Raw genomic sequence first — 19,109 nt, 5'->3', positions numbered from 1 at the left:
CGTCGGCAGCCAAGTATGTATGTAGAGTAAAACCTGTTAAAAGCGGAAACCTGCGTAAATTCTACAGAACCGAGCGACTTTCTACTTTAAAATAAACCTGTTCAATGCGATTCCGGTTTACGCAGATTTTACTGTATATGTAACTAAGTTTGCGATTGCTTATAACCGAACCAATGACGTTGCTTGTTTCATCATGGCCTTCTCGTATATATCACGAATTTCCGATTTTTCCCGTTGGGTGGCGCGTCGTGATTCGAATTATGAATAATAATAATAAAAATATGGAGGTATATTTCAATTAAATAAGCTATTTATATCGGGCGAATTACATTCATTATAGTTTAACGAAGAGCTGCCATATTTATTCGGAGATTTTAGAATACAGCCCGTACCTCGATATAGCGTTAATCCGAATGTTTGTGAAGTGAAATCAACAAATACAGTACAGTCAAACTTTGATTTAGCGCCAGCATTTGTTGGACTCTCAATTTAATATTTACGGTCACGACCCATTGCCGGCATTCAATGATGCTTTACGCCAGGTTAATGCTGTCTAATATGGCGCTATATCGAAGTGCGAATATAATAGAACTGTGAATTGTAATTTTACCCCAAATCACTCGAGTTAAACCTTTGTGTAGATCTCGTTACAGTGTGTTAATTCGTATTGTTTTCTGTTTAACGCCTGCTTAGGGGCGAACGGATTGTGGCGCTAAATCGAGGTTTCATGTGTGTAGATTTTAAAAATTATTGTATTTTTTTTGTATTTACGTGATTTACCCGAATACTTAACATAAAATTCGGTTTATAAGAGAACGTTACGTCGAGTGTATAATGTATTTTTGACTGGAATACTTGACTTTTTCTTCTTATACCTAATGAAATAGATTATTCATTTGCGCATAGCATCACTACGAAATTAAATATTAGACTTGATATTATTCAGTTAATTATCTTTTAATTAATTAATGAGTGAGCCTTTCATTAAGTCACGCTTAATTTTATAGTTGAATTAAAATAATGCTTTAAGTATTTAAGTGGAGATAACATACTGTTCAATTAATTACCTTTTAGAATTCTTCTAGTGTCAAGTGATAAATCTAGTTCTTGCTAATTTGACAGAAAGCAGAGTCAAGTATTTTATTCGAAATTACTCATTTTTTTAGGGAATTTTATCAGAAATTCAAAGCCCAGATAGATACAGAAAATTCGATTTATCGCCTCTGTAACTGGCACTAGAGTTTAACGATGATGTTTACAATGCACATTTATATAATTCACACCCACTGTGTAAATTTCTCTAATATTTAAGGGAAAACCCCATTCACGAGTATTTGTTGGCGCTATTTAGGGAACGCTGTATCGAGACTTTGTTATTTTATACTTTAATACCGTCAAGTATGTTAAAAAATACGAATTTATTTCATAATTTTAATACTTTTGACCTTTATTTTATGGCAAATTAATGACATTATACGAAAAATATGCAGTTAATTCCGATACGATACGTATGAACAGACTGGTTAACGTGCCATATGACTTTCCTATTAATTATTCGAATTAAATTACCCGCTGGACTACAATCAATCGTAATTGTAATTAGTTTGAGTGACATCATTCGGTCAAAAAATGGAGGAAGACAATCGAAGAGAGATATTCATAGAACAGTTATTAAAAATACAAGCTAAAACACTAGGGTTTATATATATATAACTAAAAGACAATTAGAACATGCTCTTCACGAAAAATGGGTATGTCATATGAAGTAGATGCCATATTTTCGGGAAGAAAGATGCATCCATAAACACACAAAGAGGCGAATAAAGATCTCTAGAGAGCAACCAAGTTTATTTATTTTCTTGATTACGGCAATGGAAATAAATTTCGGGTATTGTCATTAGCTTTAGGAGGGTAAAAAAACCGTAAACAAAAGAAGAACGAAGAACAAACAAACGGAAAAAAATAAATTATTTCTAGCCTTCTTCCCGATAAAGAATGTAAACACGAGATAGAACACAATGTTGCGATACTTCTTGCTTTATACACAATTACATTTCTAACAATATCCACAAAGTTTATAGGTAATAAAGTATTTGAATTTAGTCTTTATAACGGGTTAGCTGACTTTTAGACCACCCTGTATGTTACTGAAAGAAGGCGAATGATGCGAACACTTACTCAAACTTTTTTAAATGTTACAAATACGATCGAACTTCGATATAGCGCTATCGTGAATAGAGCCAACGAATACTTTCGAAGGGATCATTCCAACGAATGCTAAATCGAGAACCGTTCGGTATTTGCGAGTTATTAAATGTACGATTATTCATACTCGATTTAGTGCTATAGAGGCGGTGTTAAATCGAGGTTGGATCGTACTTTTCGAAACGGGAGAGTTTTTTCTTTTTAATCTTTATTTTTGAACCAATTCGACGAAAATATCAGATGATGTTTTTGTAAGAAAACATAAAAATTAATTTCGTGTTTTCTGACGTAAAGAAGGTATACAAGTGCCTCGATTCAAAGGTTCTTCGATTTAAACGTGGCACTTGTATACCTTCTTTATTATATATTGCTTACCTTTATTCAAGAATATTCCAAGTATATTTCATAAAATAAAATGGCCGAGATGGTAAACGTGCTTTTAACATAACGAAGCAATTTCTTTTTTTTATAAGAACTCGGGATTACCCTCATAATGCGCCATACTTTCTTTATATACATAGACTTTCTCCATTTGCTGACTCCGTAGATTTCTCTCTGTAATAATTTCCGCTCCATCGCCAAATTGCATTGTGCAACAAGACAGAAGCCAAAGTTCCCTCGCCTGTGATACTTCGCGTTTAAATTAATAATATTAATTACATTCGCTTTTGCAATTTCAACGCATATAAGGAGTGGTCCAAAAGTCAGGTGTTTCTATGGTCAAACATTCGCTATATTTGTCAATCGAATTTTGGGCCACCCCGTTACACTTTCTAGACATTAAGCCAAATTTGGCGGAATCATACCTCGTAAACTATCGAATCCGTCGATAGTTTCCGACGAATAACTTTTATTTTTCTATTTACTTGATCACTTAATTTATCTATATCTACCCCTCCTGAAACACTTCTAAGTCTCGTGTTTAAGAGGCTATCATTCCTTATTTAAAGAGTTTTACGGTTAGGCATCGATCGTATACCTTCTATCGGATATTTATATGGTCAATGGCCAAACGAATTTCTTTCTCTAGAGGGCTGACCGTACCTTCTAACCATTGTTTATTTCTGTATGCACTTTCAATCGAATATATTCTATTTTTTTTTTTATCTGTTTATACCTTTCGAAAGTGTTGAGTGATCTCAGTTTACTCCATTTCCACTCGTCGACATTGGAAGAAACTCTTCAATTTTTTACGTGTCTGGTAAACACTTTAGAAGCTTGTTTTCGGTCGTATTTAAACCCCTTTATAGAGGTGGAAAGAGAAGTGTAATATTTGAATCGACAGTGAAACACTTTCAATTGATTCCTCCTGCATTCGAGTATATAGAACACGTGAGTGATACTCCCGTTCTATCACTCTATTTTATTTCTTATTCGGATATGGCGTATCACTCCCACACCTCTCTAACGCAATACATCGTGTGGATATTATCGATAAGGTGCTCGAAATTGCATTGGAATCCATTATTTGTTTTGCTCTAGCCTCTAGTTTATATGGCGAAATTTAATATTTAAATCAACTTGGGTTTAGTCTCAATATCTGGAATTGGTACTAAATCGAGTGTAGCGATATAACGAAGCATCCACGCAATAAAAATTATACGTTATAACGAGGTTCTACGCACAAATTTGAGTTTGAAAGTCAAGTGTTTTACATGTACTGTACAGTTGTAACTATATAGAGTACACTGCTAACTCGATATAATGTTAGTTGTTTGCTATTCTAACATAGTGTGAACCTTTGTTGTGGATCATTCCTTTGGAAATTCACTATGTAGAGAATACATTGTATTTACTAATTCACAGATAATGGAGAGTATTTACGGGGAAGATTCGTTCACAAGTATCCATTAGGAGGTGATGCTATATTGAGGTTTGACTATACACCTTTGTACATCATTAAATTATTTGTACTGTGATGTCACGTGTAATTAAATTTACTTTTTTTCAAAACGGAAATTAATTAACTCGAATGTCAGTTAATTAATTATCGGTTTTTATATTCTATTTCGAGAACTTAATTCTCATTCATTAATGAAGATTAAGGAGTGAACTTATCCTCGATTCACCGTCTGTGTTATAAATCTATATAATAATCAGCGAGATTGAGTTTTGGAACTTTATCTCCTCCTGAACCGAAGAATATTCGTATTTAGTAATGGGTTGTAAAGAAGAAAACAGGGAGTAGAAGATAATGCAGCCATCAGATTTCCGATATCTTAAGCTCTTTACGAGATAGCACCAGAAAATATCATATATATTGTCAAAAAAAAAAGAAGTTTCTCCTCACGTCTTTTGTTACTTCGCACCGAACGTAAAAATACAAGTAAATAAATAACACAACGAAAAACACAAGCTCCTTTCTTAATTAGTGCATTTTCGGAGCAGTTTTCATTAAAATGTTTAATTACTTTCACGTTTTTATATATAATTCTTAGAAAGTATGTAGATAAGGCGAGAATTCTTAGCGAAAAATAGAAAGAAATTCTCTTGTATTCGCTTAATACATATGTTACGTTACGTAGAACTGTTGTTTGCTTGTAATTACTTCGTTTTAAACGGAAAAACTCGATATAACGACAGTAAAACTTTTTTTCGCATTACAGATGATGGAATTTCGAGTCTACTCTTCATACAGATATGAGTACCTTTTTTTCTTAGTTTAAGTGATGGAGAAGGATGAGGATTATTCGTAATTCATCAAGTGCCTTCCCTTTTGTGTTTCCTGTATTTTAAAACCTTTTAGTAAACGTCACATTGTAGAATTTTTGTGTTTATAATCGCATCGGTTATATCTTTATCATAAAAATTTTATATTTTTTTGGACAAAATTCTCTCAGGAAGAGAAGAAAAGATGAGGCTCCGTGCTATATTATAAACAAATTTTATCTCTGTCGAAGGTCGGGTGAACCAAACACGAAGTGAATCTCACCCAATCTCAATACACGCTGAAAAAACGAGTCATAAATTTATACGAAGGTATCGAAATTGGAAGAGGAGGAAACGAGCGTAAATATTATTGATAAGGTTTTTTTTCGGGGGGTAGGAAGTCGTGTGACCTAACGATGGAGGGGGAGAGGTCCACATTGGTAAACTCAACATCCATCCATTCTGGGAAAACGACAAGGTTTAGAGCACATCCGAGTCCAAAGTTAAATATTTGAAGAGTTATCGTCGACGTGGACTGAAGGTACCAACAGTCGTACGTCCTTATTTCCTCACGAATTTATCTTTGGTTCGACTCGTCGGAGAGAGAGTCGTCCATCTTTATCGTTAACAAAACGAGGACAGAAGGAATTCTCTTCGCCTTTAATTCTTTGTAGGTTCTTAAGTAACGTCATTACCGAAAAATTTCATTGAGAAAGTCGTTACGCTTCGTTAGATGTTGTTATCGAGCGGGGAGGATTAGGTGGAGTTTTCTTACATTCCCTATAATCCTGTATTTTCTGTTGTTGGAAATAATAGACCACTTAATACTTTCGATTCGAAATATTTGTTTTTTTGCCTATGTATTGTAAGAAGAAACAGAAGTTTTCCTCTTACGTCTCTCTTCAAAAATGGCTTCGATATCTTAAAGTGGAAGATTGTCTTCATTATTATATTCTACGTTATCCTCTATAAAAAATGATGATGATAAACATCATATTTTTGCATAAAAAGTAAGAAAGTTTCATTCTATATGGTGCAAATTCATCTTCATCTTATGAACAAGGCTGGATATAGACTTACCGAGGTCCTAAGCTGTAACATAAGAGGCCTTTTCCTCCATTAAATGATAATAACCAAGCTTTAAAACTTACTTTGTTCTTCATATCTCACCTACGAGTCGTTGCAAAAGAAGATTAAGCTATAAACACGAACGGGTATTAATAAGAATAAAGCATTTCTTAGCTGGAAACCGTCAAGAATCAACGAAGTAAAGAATCTTCAATTGTGTGCATCCTCCTCTTCGATGTACAATCGTGATTGATGAATGCATCTTCTATATTTGTTGTCTCTATTAGATTTAGCTCGGACACTGCAATATTAACAAGGAAATCGTTTCCAACGTTGCAATATTAAAAAAGGAAGTTTATCTCGTGTAGAAAAGTTTCTGACAAATTATTGGCATGTGTCGATTCGCGCTCGTTTCTTCTCCTGTTTTTTTTTATTCCCTACAGGCATAAAAAATTTAAGAAATTATTTAAAGTAACAGTAGAACCGGTGTAAAAATTCTGTGTGTACCACGTGATTTTGTAGTTAGTTGTTCGTCCTTATTCCAATTGTTTCTTCTCTCTCCCACTTTCTTTTAATAGATTTTTTTTGTTGTTATTGTTTCTTTCATTAATATTAACTCGCGCAGTTGTTACTTAGTTCTTTTTTTCCTGTTGCAAGAATGCAACAATCACTAGGGAGTAGTGACGATATGCAACTTACACTCTTCCATTAAAACAAACAGTTGTTTCCCCCTTTTCTTTTTCTTTTACGCTCTGATGAATTGTTGTCAGCGAATGGATATTTTTATAATAACTTCGAAAATATTTTAATATTGCCTTCCCTTTGTTTCCACCCTCGAAACTCTGAGTGGAAGAGGGGAATATATTATTTTCTTATTCGATTTCTAAAGTAAAATTCGTAAAAATGCTTAAAAAAACTAAAGAATTTTCATACTAAGAGGGTTTTCTTTTACTCCATTCCATTAAGTTTGGTGTATTTTCAGTGTTACGTGAAGGAATTAAAATCCTTTTTTTTGTCAGAGCTTAAATATACTCAAATTTCGATTTAGCGTTACTATTTGATCCTTTCCCAAATTGTCACTAAATCGAGGTAACTAAAAGAATAAGGGTTCGGGGGGATCCGAAAGTCGCGTGGTTTGGTGACGACCATCCAAGCTACAGAAGGGTTCTCAAATTTTGTGGGTAAGATCCGGCTATTTATTGACACTATAACGAGATTCGACTATGAATTTAATATAATGGAATTCGAGGAAAATCTCCCCTGTTTTGAACTGTTTATCAATAATTTATATTGCTTCACTTTAATGACGTACAAAATTGAATATCGGAACTAGAAACAGAATTAATCTCTATTGCCTATAAAGTGTCACTATTAATTCTTGTTTACACCAAGCGAAATTTCCAGTAGATAAAAGATTTTTCAATAAAACTGCCAATTTTAATCGTTGTTTGGCCACTTTATCGACTTCAAAAACACTATTTCGTGTAATTTACAGATGATTTTCCCCCTCTTCCTTCCACCTCATTCAATCCCGTTTTGTATTCTTTATTGCTGTCTTTTCTCCGTGATAAAAAGGAGAGAGGAGACAGAAAAAAAAAGAGTAACGTGATACGATTATTGCCTTGGATTTATTAGTAATTTTCATATAAACGAGTAATAAATTCAGAAAATAAATTATAAGAATAAAAAAATAAAGCTGCATATTATTATTTTGTGAATTTAACGATTCTAAAATATGATGCAAAGTCTATACATTTATTTATAAAAATGCAAATTAGATTTTATATACTTTATTGATTTTTTAATGTTAAAAACAAATGATTTTTATGTCTAAAATTCAGTTTAATTTTAGATTATTAATCGCTTATCTTCATAGTAATTAAGTAATCTTACTCGCTTGCACGGGAGGGGAAAGTACGAAATTCTTTACTAAAAATATTCCCACGGAAGAGAGAAAATATACAGAAATATTCAGTAAAAATGCGCCCACAGGAGAGGATAAATATACAAAACTCTTCACTAAAATTACGCGTACAGGAGAGGGAAAATATACAAAAAACTTCACTAAAACTGCGCCCATAGTAGGGGAAAAATATACAAAAATCTTCACTAAAAATGCGCCCAAAGGAGAGAGGAAATACACAAAAAATAGGATTACAGGAGAAGGGAAAAACACGTAAATCTTCACAAAAATACAAGTCACAGTGTATTTTCGCAAATGTACATCTCCCCTCTTCCGAATGTCTTTGCTAGAACTGTAAAAATACACGAGTTTGTTTAGCAGACCGACACACGTATCGATTCTTGTATTTTGAAGTCTATCGAGTGGCTTCGAGAGAGAGAGAGAGAGATACATTATGAAACGTTAATCAATACTCAGCAAAAAAAGATGTCTGCCAAAAAAAAAGAATAATTCAAAATGTCTCCTTATCGTATGGCGTCAGATACTATACTATATTAATAAGTACGAATAGTTTAAGTATAAGTATTATATCAAAGTAAATTTGCCGGTCGATAACAGTGCAAACCCATATTTCGTTATCGGTAAACTAATGATAGTACTTTAGTGAAGATTGATCAAAACGAACGACCAAAAAAAAACCTATTTTAAATTACAGTTATTAGCGTAAAGACGATAGAGATTAAAATATCCAATCTTCAAAGTTTCCTCTTCATCCGCATCCTTTGATTTATGGAGACAAAACGTAGAATGGAGAGATGAATTACTAATTAACTTTCCATAAAATATGCAAATGGACGTGTAATTTCTTGCAAATAATTCCAAATAAATTGAAGTAAATAATACCTCCCATTCATTTATTTAAGTATTTTTATAAAATTAAAAACATCCCCGAAATTAAGTAATGTCTTCGTCCTTTTATAGAGGAGAAAAAACAATCTATCATCGAGTTGCGTAACTTTCCCTGCACGAGTTAAAATTGTGTGTGGTGCCATCTGTTATGAGATTGATTAATTATTATAAAGTAATATAACAGACGGCAAAATAATAAGTAAACGTTCGTTTTTAAGCGTAATAAATTAAAAGAGATTCTCCCGGAATTCGAATGGACGTGAAAGAGGCTCTTTCATCTGAAAAATCGACTGAAATATTGATAAATATTTACGTTTTACCTCTTATATAAATTGTTCAAATGGGAAATGGGACTTCTTTCATGTTTTTCTGTGTGCCTTATGATGTAATAGATATTTTAAATTTTATATTTTTCCCCGTAAATCAAGAAATACGCTCCGGAAAAAATATCAAAACTCTGTATAAATTATATAAATTTCCTCCGTGAAATTCACTCGAATCTCCAATAATTGTTAAATTAGAATACAGAGAAGTGTACAGTACATACAGTAAGCATTCGATAATGGCAAACTGTTAACAACGGACACCTCCGTTTATTCAGGAATGTTTGTATTTAGAATTCATACAAAATAACCTCCGAACGGCGACCATTTTTATATTCCCGCCGGTGGCCGTTGTACGCAGGTTTGGCCGTGTTTATTTTTTTTATGATTAATGGCGCTAAATGTGTAGAAATGCCTCAAATTGTGTCTTGCGTGTAAATCCGATCTGTATTTAAACTATAATTTTTGAGAGAGTAAAAAATACGTCAATTTGACGTCATTCTTACATTTTTATAATGATAGAAATGTAAGGATGACGTCAGATTGACGTAAAATTAGGAACACTTTTTAAAATGGCCGCCCGATCGTTTCCATTTAAATTTTTGAAAACCGAAAACTCGCTCGCTGATTGGCACGTCTTTTGGATAATCGCGCAGCGATTGGTCGATCTCCAAACCAATCAACTCCTCGACCAATCAGCTGTTAGAATGAGAATAATTTTTAAAATATCCTAACTTCTACTAGAAATTCTCGACCGAAAAATTGATTTTAAAATCTTAAATGAAAATTTGAGCGAGAATTTCTACAATTTATTTTATCTTCGAACATTAATATAATATAATTTTAATTAAAATATTCGAAATTTCAATTAAAACGCGAATTTATTTTCGATTCTTCCACTTCGATCCGGTTCAATTAGTTTCAAGTAATTGGCGCCTTTAATTTGCATACAAATTCATAAATTAAAGCGGAAAATATGCATAATTTACACGTAAAATTCTCCTACGTTCCCACTAAATTTAATCCCAATTAATACTATTTTAATGGGCAATTTCCTTAATCGAACGGACTTTAAAAAAATTCGCAAAGGGTGGCCCAAAAGTCCAAGACGTGTTTCCAAGCTGTTAGAGATGCCTCTCTGTTAACTGATTTCTGGGCCACCCTCTACTTGTATCGAGGGATAATTAGGGAATTTCCCCCCGTTCGTTTATCCGATGCTAGAAGTAGATTACAGGTAAGAAGGGTGATGTAGTTTACTAATTGGGGATTTTTCTGTTGATTACTGTGTCAAATTTTCCGGCAATTGATTGCATTATTCTATTTTAAAGACGATTATCGAGTAAAACCCCCCGAAATTATCGAGAAACTGCGAATTATTTTCGTTTAAGAATTGAAAATCGACCAACAAACACACCACACACACCTCTTAAAATGAAAATTTAGTATCCAATAAATTTTTACTAAGCTTGGATTAAACTTCTTTTTAATAGGAGGGAATCATTCCCTTTAAATCGAAATTACCCCTTTTATAAAAGATCACTTAACATCTGTACCTAGCATGGGGAGGGGGATGAGAACGAAATTGGTCAGTTATTTTATGGACTACACTAGTGAAAATCCATTTATAAACGGCGAAAATTGAAAGAAATTTTACAGGGAAATTGGTTTTCGTTTCGAAAGAAGGAAGACCAAATGCGCCATTTTTATACACATACCAAGGAGGGAGGAGTAATAACAACAGGCGATTTTATTTATTTTTCTGAGAAATAACACACCTCTCTCTATCCGAGTGTCCAATTTATCTTTCTTCGATATATCCGAACTCCATTTTTATTGTTCAAATTACTTAATTTCCTGAAAAATCCCTAAATAATAGGGAATATTTCGAATGTTTTTCGTGTTGTGTGAAGTGAATTTTATTTAGAAATAAATAAGAGAGAACAATCTCAATTTTCTATATCCAGAAATTTAGGAATCTAAAAAATTTAAAGGATTTCTTCGAAGTTGGATTTTATTTTCCTTTTTCCCCCCCTCTTCTTCTCTTCTGAAAGAAATATAACTTGTTTTCTATATAATTTAGAATTTACAACTCCGAAACTGGCGTTAAATCGAGTCAAATCGTTACAACGAATATAGTAAGTTACACACCGAAAGGATTCTTTATTTAATATCTATCCCGTTTACGAAATGGACGCTATATCGAGGTTTAGCTTTATATAATCGTTATTCGAATCGCTCCGGTTTGACTCCACACTCAATTTAGTGCTAGTTTTACGGGCGAAGAGTGGCGCTAAATCGAAGAAAAAGTCTCCTTAAGTTCGTTTGTGACGCGATTTTAAGTGTATCGTTCCGATATTTGGGTTTATTACCTTACCTCATCGTGTATCAGACACACTATAACAACAATACCGTTTTAAATATTTAATTTTGGACTATAAATAAATACTTGAAAGTGTAATTTAACTCGCCTTTTCGTCGTAAACACTTAAGATTATGACAAGCTTCAAATGATTTTTCCGTGTTTTCTCGAAGTGTAATTGACAGTTGATGATGAGGAAACCTTCCTAACTATTCATACCAGTAATATATACAATTTTAGCTGTATTAGAGAGGGAGGTATTGTATATAACAAGTGGAAAATGGCGAAGAGGCATCATTATGTGGAGGATGATCCCGCAAAGCAGTTAAAATTAGACGATTAAACGTAATTGTTTCGATTTAGCGTCATTTAGTTGACGCTAAACCGAGGTATTCCAGACAATAGGAATTGTACGTAATAATGAGATCTATACGCCAATTTGAGTTTGAAATCGTATAGAATAGAATAGAACCTCCGATAACACCTGTAAGAACGTCCTTTTTTTTTAAATGGCCGCTATTCAGAGGTGGTTGTTGTTGGAGGTTTTCGAAGAGTTCCGTTTGATTACCCTCCGATAGATCTTAGGGAAGATCTTTACAGTATATCGAGGTTCTTGTTTTAAGTCATATTCTAAGGAAAGTATGCTTTATTTTAGTGAAGAATGTACTTTTACACACCAAAATTCAACCTACCGTGTTTCGTGTACGTTTGTTCACCGACATATTAACAATTTAGACATAAATTAAGCGCTTTTCCTTAAAAAAAATCCTTAATATTTTACAGCAGTTACGCTTTCTTTACTCAAAATTAACTTAATATCCACCAGAAAAGAGGATTTTATTGTTAAAACCCACTAAACAAACACTAGAGAATCGTTAAAATAATTTAACGCAACTACAGCGGCCATTTTATTTTCTAAATTACACTATTTATAAGTACTTTATTTGTTAAAATTACTAAAAACACTTGTACAAAAGACAATTATCCGTGTTAGAATAAGCTTTAATGCGTATCATTGTCAGAAATTTTATTGTTCGAATTAATTTTATTCGCTACATCAACATTAAACAGCGTAAAACCCCGTTAAGAGGCCATCCGAATAAACTATTTTTACATAGAAATTCCTCCCCCCTTTTTTTTCTATAATAATTGATCGAATTATTAAAATAATCCTCAGATTATAATCATTAAAATCGATCCGTTTTAAATTTTAACGAGATTATTTTACTTAAAAGTTATCTAACAATTAAAAAAAAAATGAATTTATTGTCATGCGAATTAAATTTTATAACAATTAACCCGTTTAAATTGTAGGATTCCTTCGAACAGGAATTAATTAAGGAAAAATTTTAATTTCGTTCACTAGAATAATACCAGAATATGCTTTTCACTTCTATTTTTTTCTAGTGTTTTCCTTATTTTATAACCAATTTAAATAGTGTTTTAAATAGCATTTATGAAGGTTTGAATAGCTTTAATAGTGTTTAACTTAAATACTTTCAAGTAAATATATAGTAACATATATAATACCTCATTCCAGTTTCAAGTTTTATGATGGTTTTCTTCGATCCGTTCGGACAGACAAATAGAGGAACACACTGATTTATCTTAATATAAGCTAGAGAATTTAGAAATTGTATATTTATACATTAATCTGTACTTATACGACGGAGTGGTGTGAAGTTATTGTAAATTTATACGTATGTAGAAGGTCGAAAAGAGATACACCACCCTATATATATATATCTCGATGTGACGTGATAAATATCTTTCTTACTTATTCATTTTTTGTAAATTTGCTAGTGGCAAACTTCACCCCAACAGTATTGTTCCTGTCACATAATTCATTTAGCAGCTTCCCTCCTATCTCCATCTTCCTCTTCCTCCTCTAAATGTTTTTATCCTATGGATCCGCGTGGATTACAATAAAGAAAACGAGTGCATACATGATCACGTGCTCGTTTCAGTTATTAATAAATTAAATTCAAACGAGAAATATTCGAAAATTCGATTCTTTTCACGCGGTTCTTCCATTTTATTTCTTTTTTTTTAAATAATTCGTAACGTTCTTTTCGTTCGGCGATTCTATAAAGTTTAAGTCGTTATCGCGAGGTTTTGGCGTTATAAAAGGTAAGATTTTCTACCCCTCGAGCATTCAAATAAATCAAAAAATTCGACACCTTTGCAATTCCAGTCACGACGTCGGTCTGTCGATCCGTACACTTCAACGTCGATTATAATCGAATCAATTATATAATCCTCCCCCCACACACACTATCAACTCCAAAATATCATTATTTCGACTATTTTTACTTCAAATTTAACTGCAAGATGCGCCATTCATCCTCCGCTTCTCCCTTTGTCTAGCATAATGTATGCGGTTAATTTCGTAACAAGTAAGATTGTGTGATTCGCAAGATAACTAATGCCAAGTAACAATTGGGAATTGGAGAAAATGCTGTCGGCATCTTCCACAGAAACTATTATCGAATTTATTTTAACTTTCTATATTAGATTTTCTATGAAATCATCATACTTTTCTTATCCTTATTATTAATGTCTGGTGATAATTGATACTATAAATATAGGCGAGACGACAGCGTATTGTAGGAAAGGGAAATCCTTATCGATTATATCGTGATAAAGAAGAAAAATGCGTCATAGAACCCAACAAAAATGATCCGGTGACGATATATTCGCTCGTATGTTTAAATTTTCTACTTAACAGCATTGTTGGATGATGATAAGGTCGAGCATTTTACAGCTTGTTTACGGCTGAGATGATAAATTTTCCAGATTTTATATAAGTTAACTCGTAGAGATGATCGTCTTATATATGAAATCACAAGCATCTTCGACCAATATCGTGTTTAAAAGTCGCTCTTGACGTGTTCCTAATCGAATTTAAAAGGCAATTCTCCACCTCTCCTAGGAATTAAACTAGGAGATTTGATTGTAACCTCATAAAAAAACCTGTAAAATGTAACATTTTAAACGAGAAATGTAAAAAGAAAGAGCGATTTTCAGTGTAATGGAGGCTCAAAACGAACGTGTCCGCACATATAAATGAGAGTAGGAAATTCCAATTGTCCAAAGATTGATAATTTCCATCTTTATCTCTTTGGAGAAGGAGAAGATTAGCGAATTTGATGGAGATCTTCGTAACTAGAAATTTAAGGCGTTACATTCATTATGCGAAAGCACGCAAAGAATTCCACGCTCAGTCAAAGACTGTCGCGTGTTAAACCTGTCAAAACATTGAGGTTTTCTGATATATAAGTTAATACTTCATCCGAGATTCCTCTAATTCGATTTTAATATCCTATTTTTGTCTTGCGGAATGTCTCCTCTCCTCATTCCTCCCCGTTATAAAAGTAGATTTAATGCTCTCGGGTCGTCGACTATGCCTCAAATATTTAAAGAGGTATGCTCCTCTAACGATAAAATACGAGTTTATACTCCATAAATGAAACATCACGTCGTTTACCACGTGTTCAGCATCACGTTTTTCTTCCACGATTTCGAACATCCCTCATCCTTGATAAGGTATGTTATTTTGTTCGATAAATTTGATATGTCCTAACAAAATTTATAGATAAAAAAATATAATATTTATAGAATTTTTATACATTCCGCTGGCGCAAACAAAATATAATCTAATTTTACGTTAGCAATCGAATCTTTTTTTCCCTTATAGGCGCCCGTGCGGTCGTCTTCCCCTCCGAGTACATTTCGATGCGAAAAAGACGAATTTACAGGGGACGTCGCCTCTCAAAAAACGCTTATAAATAAGTGATAAATGATATTTAATCTCTATAAATAACTTAGGAGCGTACGGGACGGAATGTGATTGTCTTCTTTTACTTTATTGAATCACTCGATATAAAGAATAACCCCGAAATTACGCGAGACGTAACGTTTAGAAGTCAATTATTCTTGTAAAGAAAAAATACCGGATGGAGAATGTCGAGTTTAATACTGATTTCGTCAGACTAATCACTCATTTTTTTTTTCCTGCGACAAAACCGCGATTCGTCACGCTCTTTTCTATCGATTTTCAAATCAAATTTTGCTTCCCTCGTTTTAATATCGATTTATCTTCGATATAATGCTTAAAAATTGTATAAACTCGGCACTTCTTAAGTCGGAGACGGTCACAGGATGCTCACTCCTCCTCCACGCATCAATTTAATAGGAGAATCACTTAAAATCCCGTTTTGTTTACGGTATAGAGGGGGGTCCAAAATCGGTTTGAAAATTAAATTTTGTAAGGTATAAGTGTATATTTTCCTTTAATTTAAATTCAAACGGGGGATTTACGTGCCAGATGCCAGCTTGTTTTATCGATAATTGGGCGGAGTAACTGTTCGTAACGTTACATCTGTTGATCAGAAATTTTGACAGATACATATTTTAGCCACGCGAAAATAATGAGAGCAATTCCTGAATTAATTAGTCGAGTGTTTTAATTGATAATCGTTACAAAAGGTATCCCGGACCGAGCTCTTTGTACCACTTTCTTTAGTCATTATAAAGGTTAAACTTTATAATTTCTTCGGCAGTGTAACTAATACAACCTTCTGTAACTAATTAAAAAGTATATTTAAATTGCCAACCCTCTCGTAGGTATTTTTATCGGCACTCCTCATTCGTATGCAAATGTGGAAGCCGTTCTAACGTTTGAATATTCGAAAGACCTTTAGGGACGTTTACGCTTTGTTAACAATGCAGATTTGTTTGTCACGGACGTCGTTCCCTCGTTATTTCGAGTGGCTCCTATAAAAAAAAAAAAAAAACGCTATTCCTCCTCCTCTAAAATTTTTGGTGGTGTCTTCGCTTAGCTTTAATTAAGCTAATTATCGCCTTCCAGCGTTTTTAAACATTAAAAAACACGTTGCGGTGTCGAGATGGTCACGTGATAGGTTCGTACTTTGTTTAGCGGCAACCAGAGGGCGCAGTCGGTACAGGCACAGCTCGGTGCGTAGGGTTCGACTTCAGTCGTTAGGTGCTGCTCCGAAGCCGATCGTCTCCACGTCAGGTCTCTTCTAGAGATTACTTTAATGTTAGTAGTTAAAAATCGATTATTGCCCTACACGTTGACTTAAAAAAAATCGATTTTTCTTTTTTCAGGAATGATTCAGATATGATTCCCGTAGAGATAAGGTAGCATTTCGGCAAAATCCCAAAGATGGGAGGACGTTGGGCTCGAAAATATTTGGTGCTCCTGGCCGTTTTGGGATGCATCGGTTTACTTTTCCTCTATTACTCCAAATCTCCTTGCATCAGCTACGATAACAGACCCATGATGTTACCCCCGCAGGTAAGTTAAGGTGAGCGCGCGAGCGTGCTTTCGTTTCCCTGTCCTTTCAACTAACAGCGCGCGCTTGGTGTGGTTTCAGAAATACATCGTGGGTCCCGATAATAAAAAATATGTTTACGACAGAAACATGCAACTAATCTTCATTGGGGGAATGCCCCGCAGCGGGACCACTCTGTTGAGAGTGCTGTTGGATGCACATCCCGACATCAGATGCGGAGAGGAGACCAGGGTCATCCCCAGGTTACTCAGTATTAAACAGCAGTGGCTAAAAGCACCGATCGAGTACAAGAGACTACAGGAAGCGGGAATCACCGGAGAGGTAAGTGCACGGTTGCGGTCACTCGAGTCGTGGAGTGTTTACAGTTTGCTGTCCTCCTAGGTTCTCGATAACGCCGTGGCCGCCTTCATACTCGAGATTATAGCAAGGCACGGAGAGCCCGCACCGCGTCTGTGCAACAAAGACCCCTTCACTTTAAGGTCTGCCGTGTATTTAAATTCCCTCTTCCCCAGAGCCAAGTACATATTGTTGATACGCGACGGCAGGGCGGTGGTGCATTCCATCATCACGCGCAAAGTCACCATAACCGGTTTCGATCTCACCGACTACAGACAGTGTCTCAAGAAGTGGAACGTGGCCATGCAGGCCATGTACTACCAGTGCCAACAGTTGGGTCCCAAAATATGCTACCCCGTTTATTACGAACAGTTGGTGCTCCATCCCAAACAGGGAATGGAGAAGATACTAGAATTTCTGGAGGTTCCCTGGAACGATTCCGTTCTGCACCACGAAGATTTGGTGGACAAACCGGGAGGAATATCCCTATCCAAGTAGGCCAGTTTTCCAATTTTGTCGGGAATCTCCACCCCGACGTCTTCTAACGCGGTGTTCTTTATTACAGGTTGGAGCGATCCACGGACCAAGTCATCAAACCTATTAATCTTGAGGCTCTGAGCAAGTGGGTGGGTAATATACCCGAAGACGTTGTTCGAGACATGGCCAACATAGCGCCCATGTTGGCCGTTTTAGGTTACGATCCCAACGGGAATCCCCCGAATTACGGAAAACCGGACAGTTTCGTGTTGAGGAACACCAAAGAAATAGTGGACAACCAAGTGATTTGGGCGGAGAAGGAGAAGAAACTAATAGAAGAGCGCGAGAAAATTCGCAAACAGGCGGTACAAAACAAAGTGAAAGACTTATCTTCCAGTACGGACAACGTGGAGCACTTCAAAAACATTTCTTCCAGGTTAGCTAAATTAAATCTACTAAAACAGATGCCAATATAAAAACACAAAGGTACTGTGATCCATTTTAAACTGGGTATATAACTTTTAACGATGCGGACCAACAAGGTATATAAACACGTTACACTTCTACATTCTGTCGGATGGGTGAAGCCACACAGGACACAAAATTTCCATCGATTTGATAGGATTACGTGTATATTATCTAAATTGTTTTATCGATTATGAATATTAAAAAAAAAATTCGAAAAAATTTTATCCCTGTTTCAATGAATCGCCAATACGTTTCCCACCGTAATTAATCACTTCGGAGGGGTCATCTTATGCACGTGATTAATGTGTTAATTAAAAAGGTGACTGACGTGGAAAGTGAGGTTAGCGATAGAATGCGAGTTACGAAGATTTTTGCAAAATTGATGAAGGTAAATACTACAAAAGATAATCCAGATGGGTAAAGATTAATGATTTTATAAGTAATTCTTATGCGCCGGAAAGATAAGGAGGGTGATGAATGGAGAAGTATCGCTTGGTATTGTTATTGCCTACAAACATTGTGACGTCATACAAATAAGATTAAGTCTTTCTCCGAGTGAATAATACCCAACTCACGTTCTCGAACTGTACGCAACACACATCGTAGTCGTCGATTTTTGTTTCCCGGTGTGTGACGTACGTTTATCTTATTCGGACTTCGACTGTTAATGTAACTTGTAAACCGTTGTTATATCGATTATTATTATTGTCTTAATCAGTTACAAGCGTTTAATTAATGATAGAATTTGTGCGACTCCACCGTGTAATTTCTGGTGTTAGCACCAGTACTTTAACATTAAGCAGGTGCAGAAAACTGCAGCGAAGTAAAATTAATACTAATTAATGAAGAGGGGGATTGTACCGGATAAATAATACAATGGCGATTAATTTATAACCAGAAATTTGACAAAGGAGGATGATTTTATTGTGTTTACAATATATTTTAAAGGTAATTAGCAATTACCATGATTATTTACAAGGAAGGAAAACAGTTGCTTGATTAAAATTTAAGTTTATTATTTCTATTATAATAGAGGTTTTGAATATTCATAGTTTTAAAAATTACTAAATTTTAATAATGAAAACCAGGAAGTG

General features: G+C 34.5%; 1 protein-coding gene across 5 annotated transcripts in view; it reads left to right on the top strand.

Annotated features, from left to right (window-relative positions):
- LOC111617876 (protein-tyrosine sulfotransferase 2-like) overlaps window positions 1-18,234 on the top strand; it is a 40,956-nt gene extending 22,722 nt beyond the window's left edge. For 2 of the 5 annotated variants that reach the window (XM_023359209.1, XM_023359214.1), the window contains exons 2-5: window positions 16,547-16,736; window positions 16,816-17,055; window positions 17,116-17,564; window positions 17,636-18,234. In XM_023359209.1, the coding sequence (XP_023214977.1) occupies window positions 16,605-16,736; window positions 16,816-17,055; window positions 17,116-17,564; window positions 17,636-18,023 (1,209 nt within the window). In that variant the 5' untranslated portion in view covers window positions 16,547-16,604 and the 3' untranslated portion in view covers window positions 18,024-18,234. The other 3 variants (XM_023359210.1, XM_023359211.1, XM_023359212.1) reach the window with 3 other exon arrangements.
- The last annotated feature ends 875 nt before the right edge of the window (window positions 18,235-19,109 follow it).

Source organism: Centruroides sculpturatus, unplaced genomic scaffold (genome assembly GCF_000671375.1).
Source record: "Centruroides sculpturatus isolate CEXI.00-Female unplaced genomic scaffold, Cexi_2.0 scaffold173, whole genome shotgun sequence".
Lineage (NCBI taxonomy): Eukaryota > Metazoa > Arthropoda > Arachnida > Scorpiones > Buthidae > Centruroides > Centruroides sculpturatus.
Note: the sequence above shows the minus strand (reverse complement) of the source record. Positions and strands in the feature narration are given on the sequence as shown.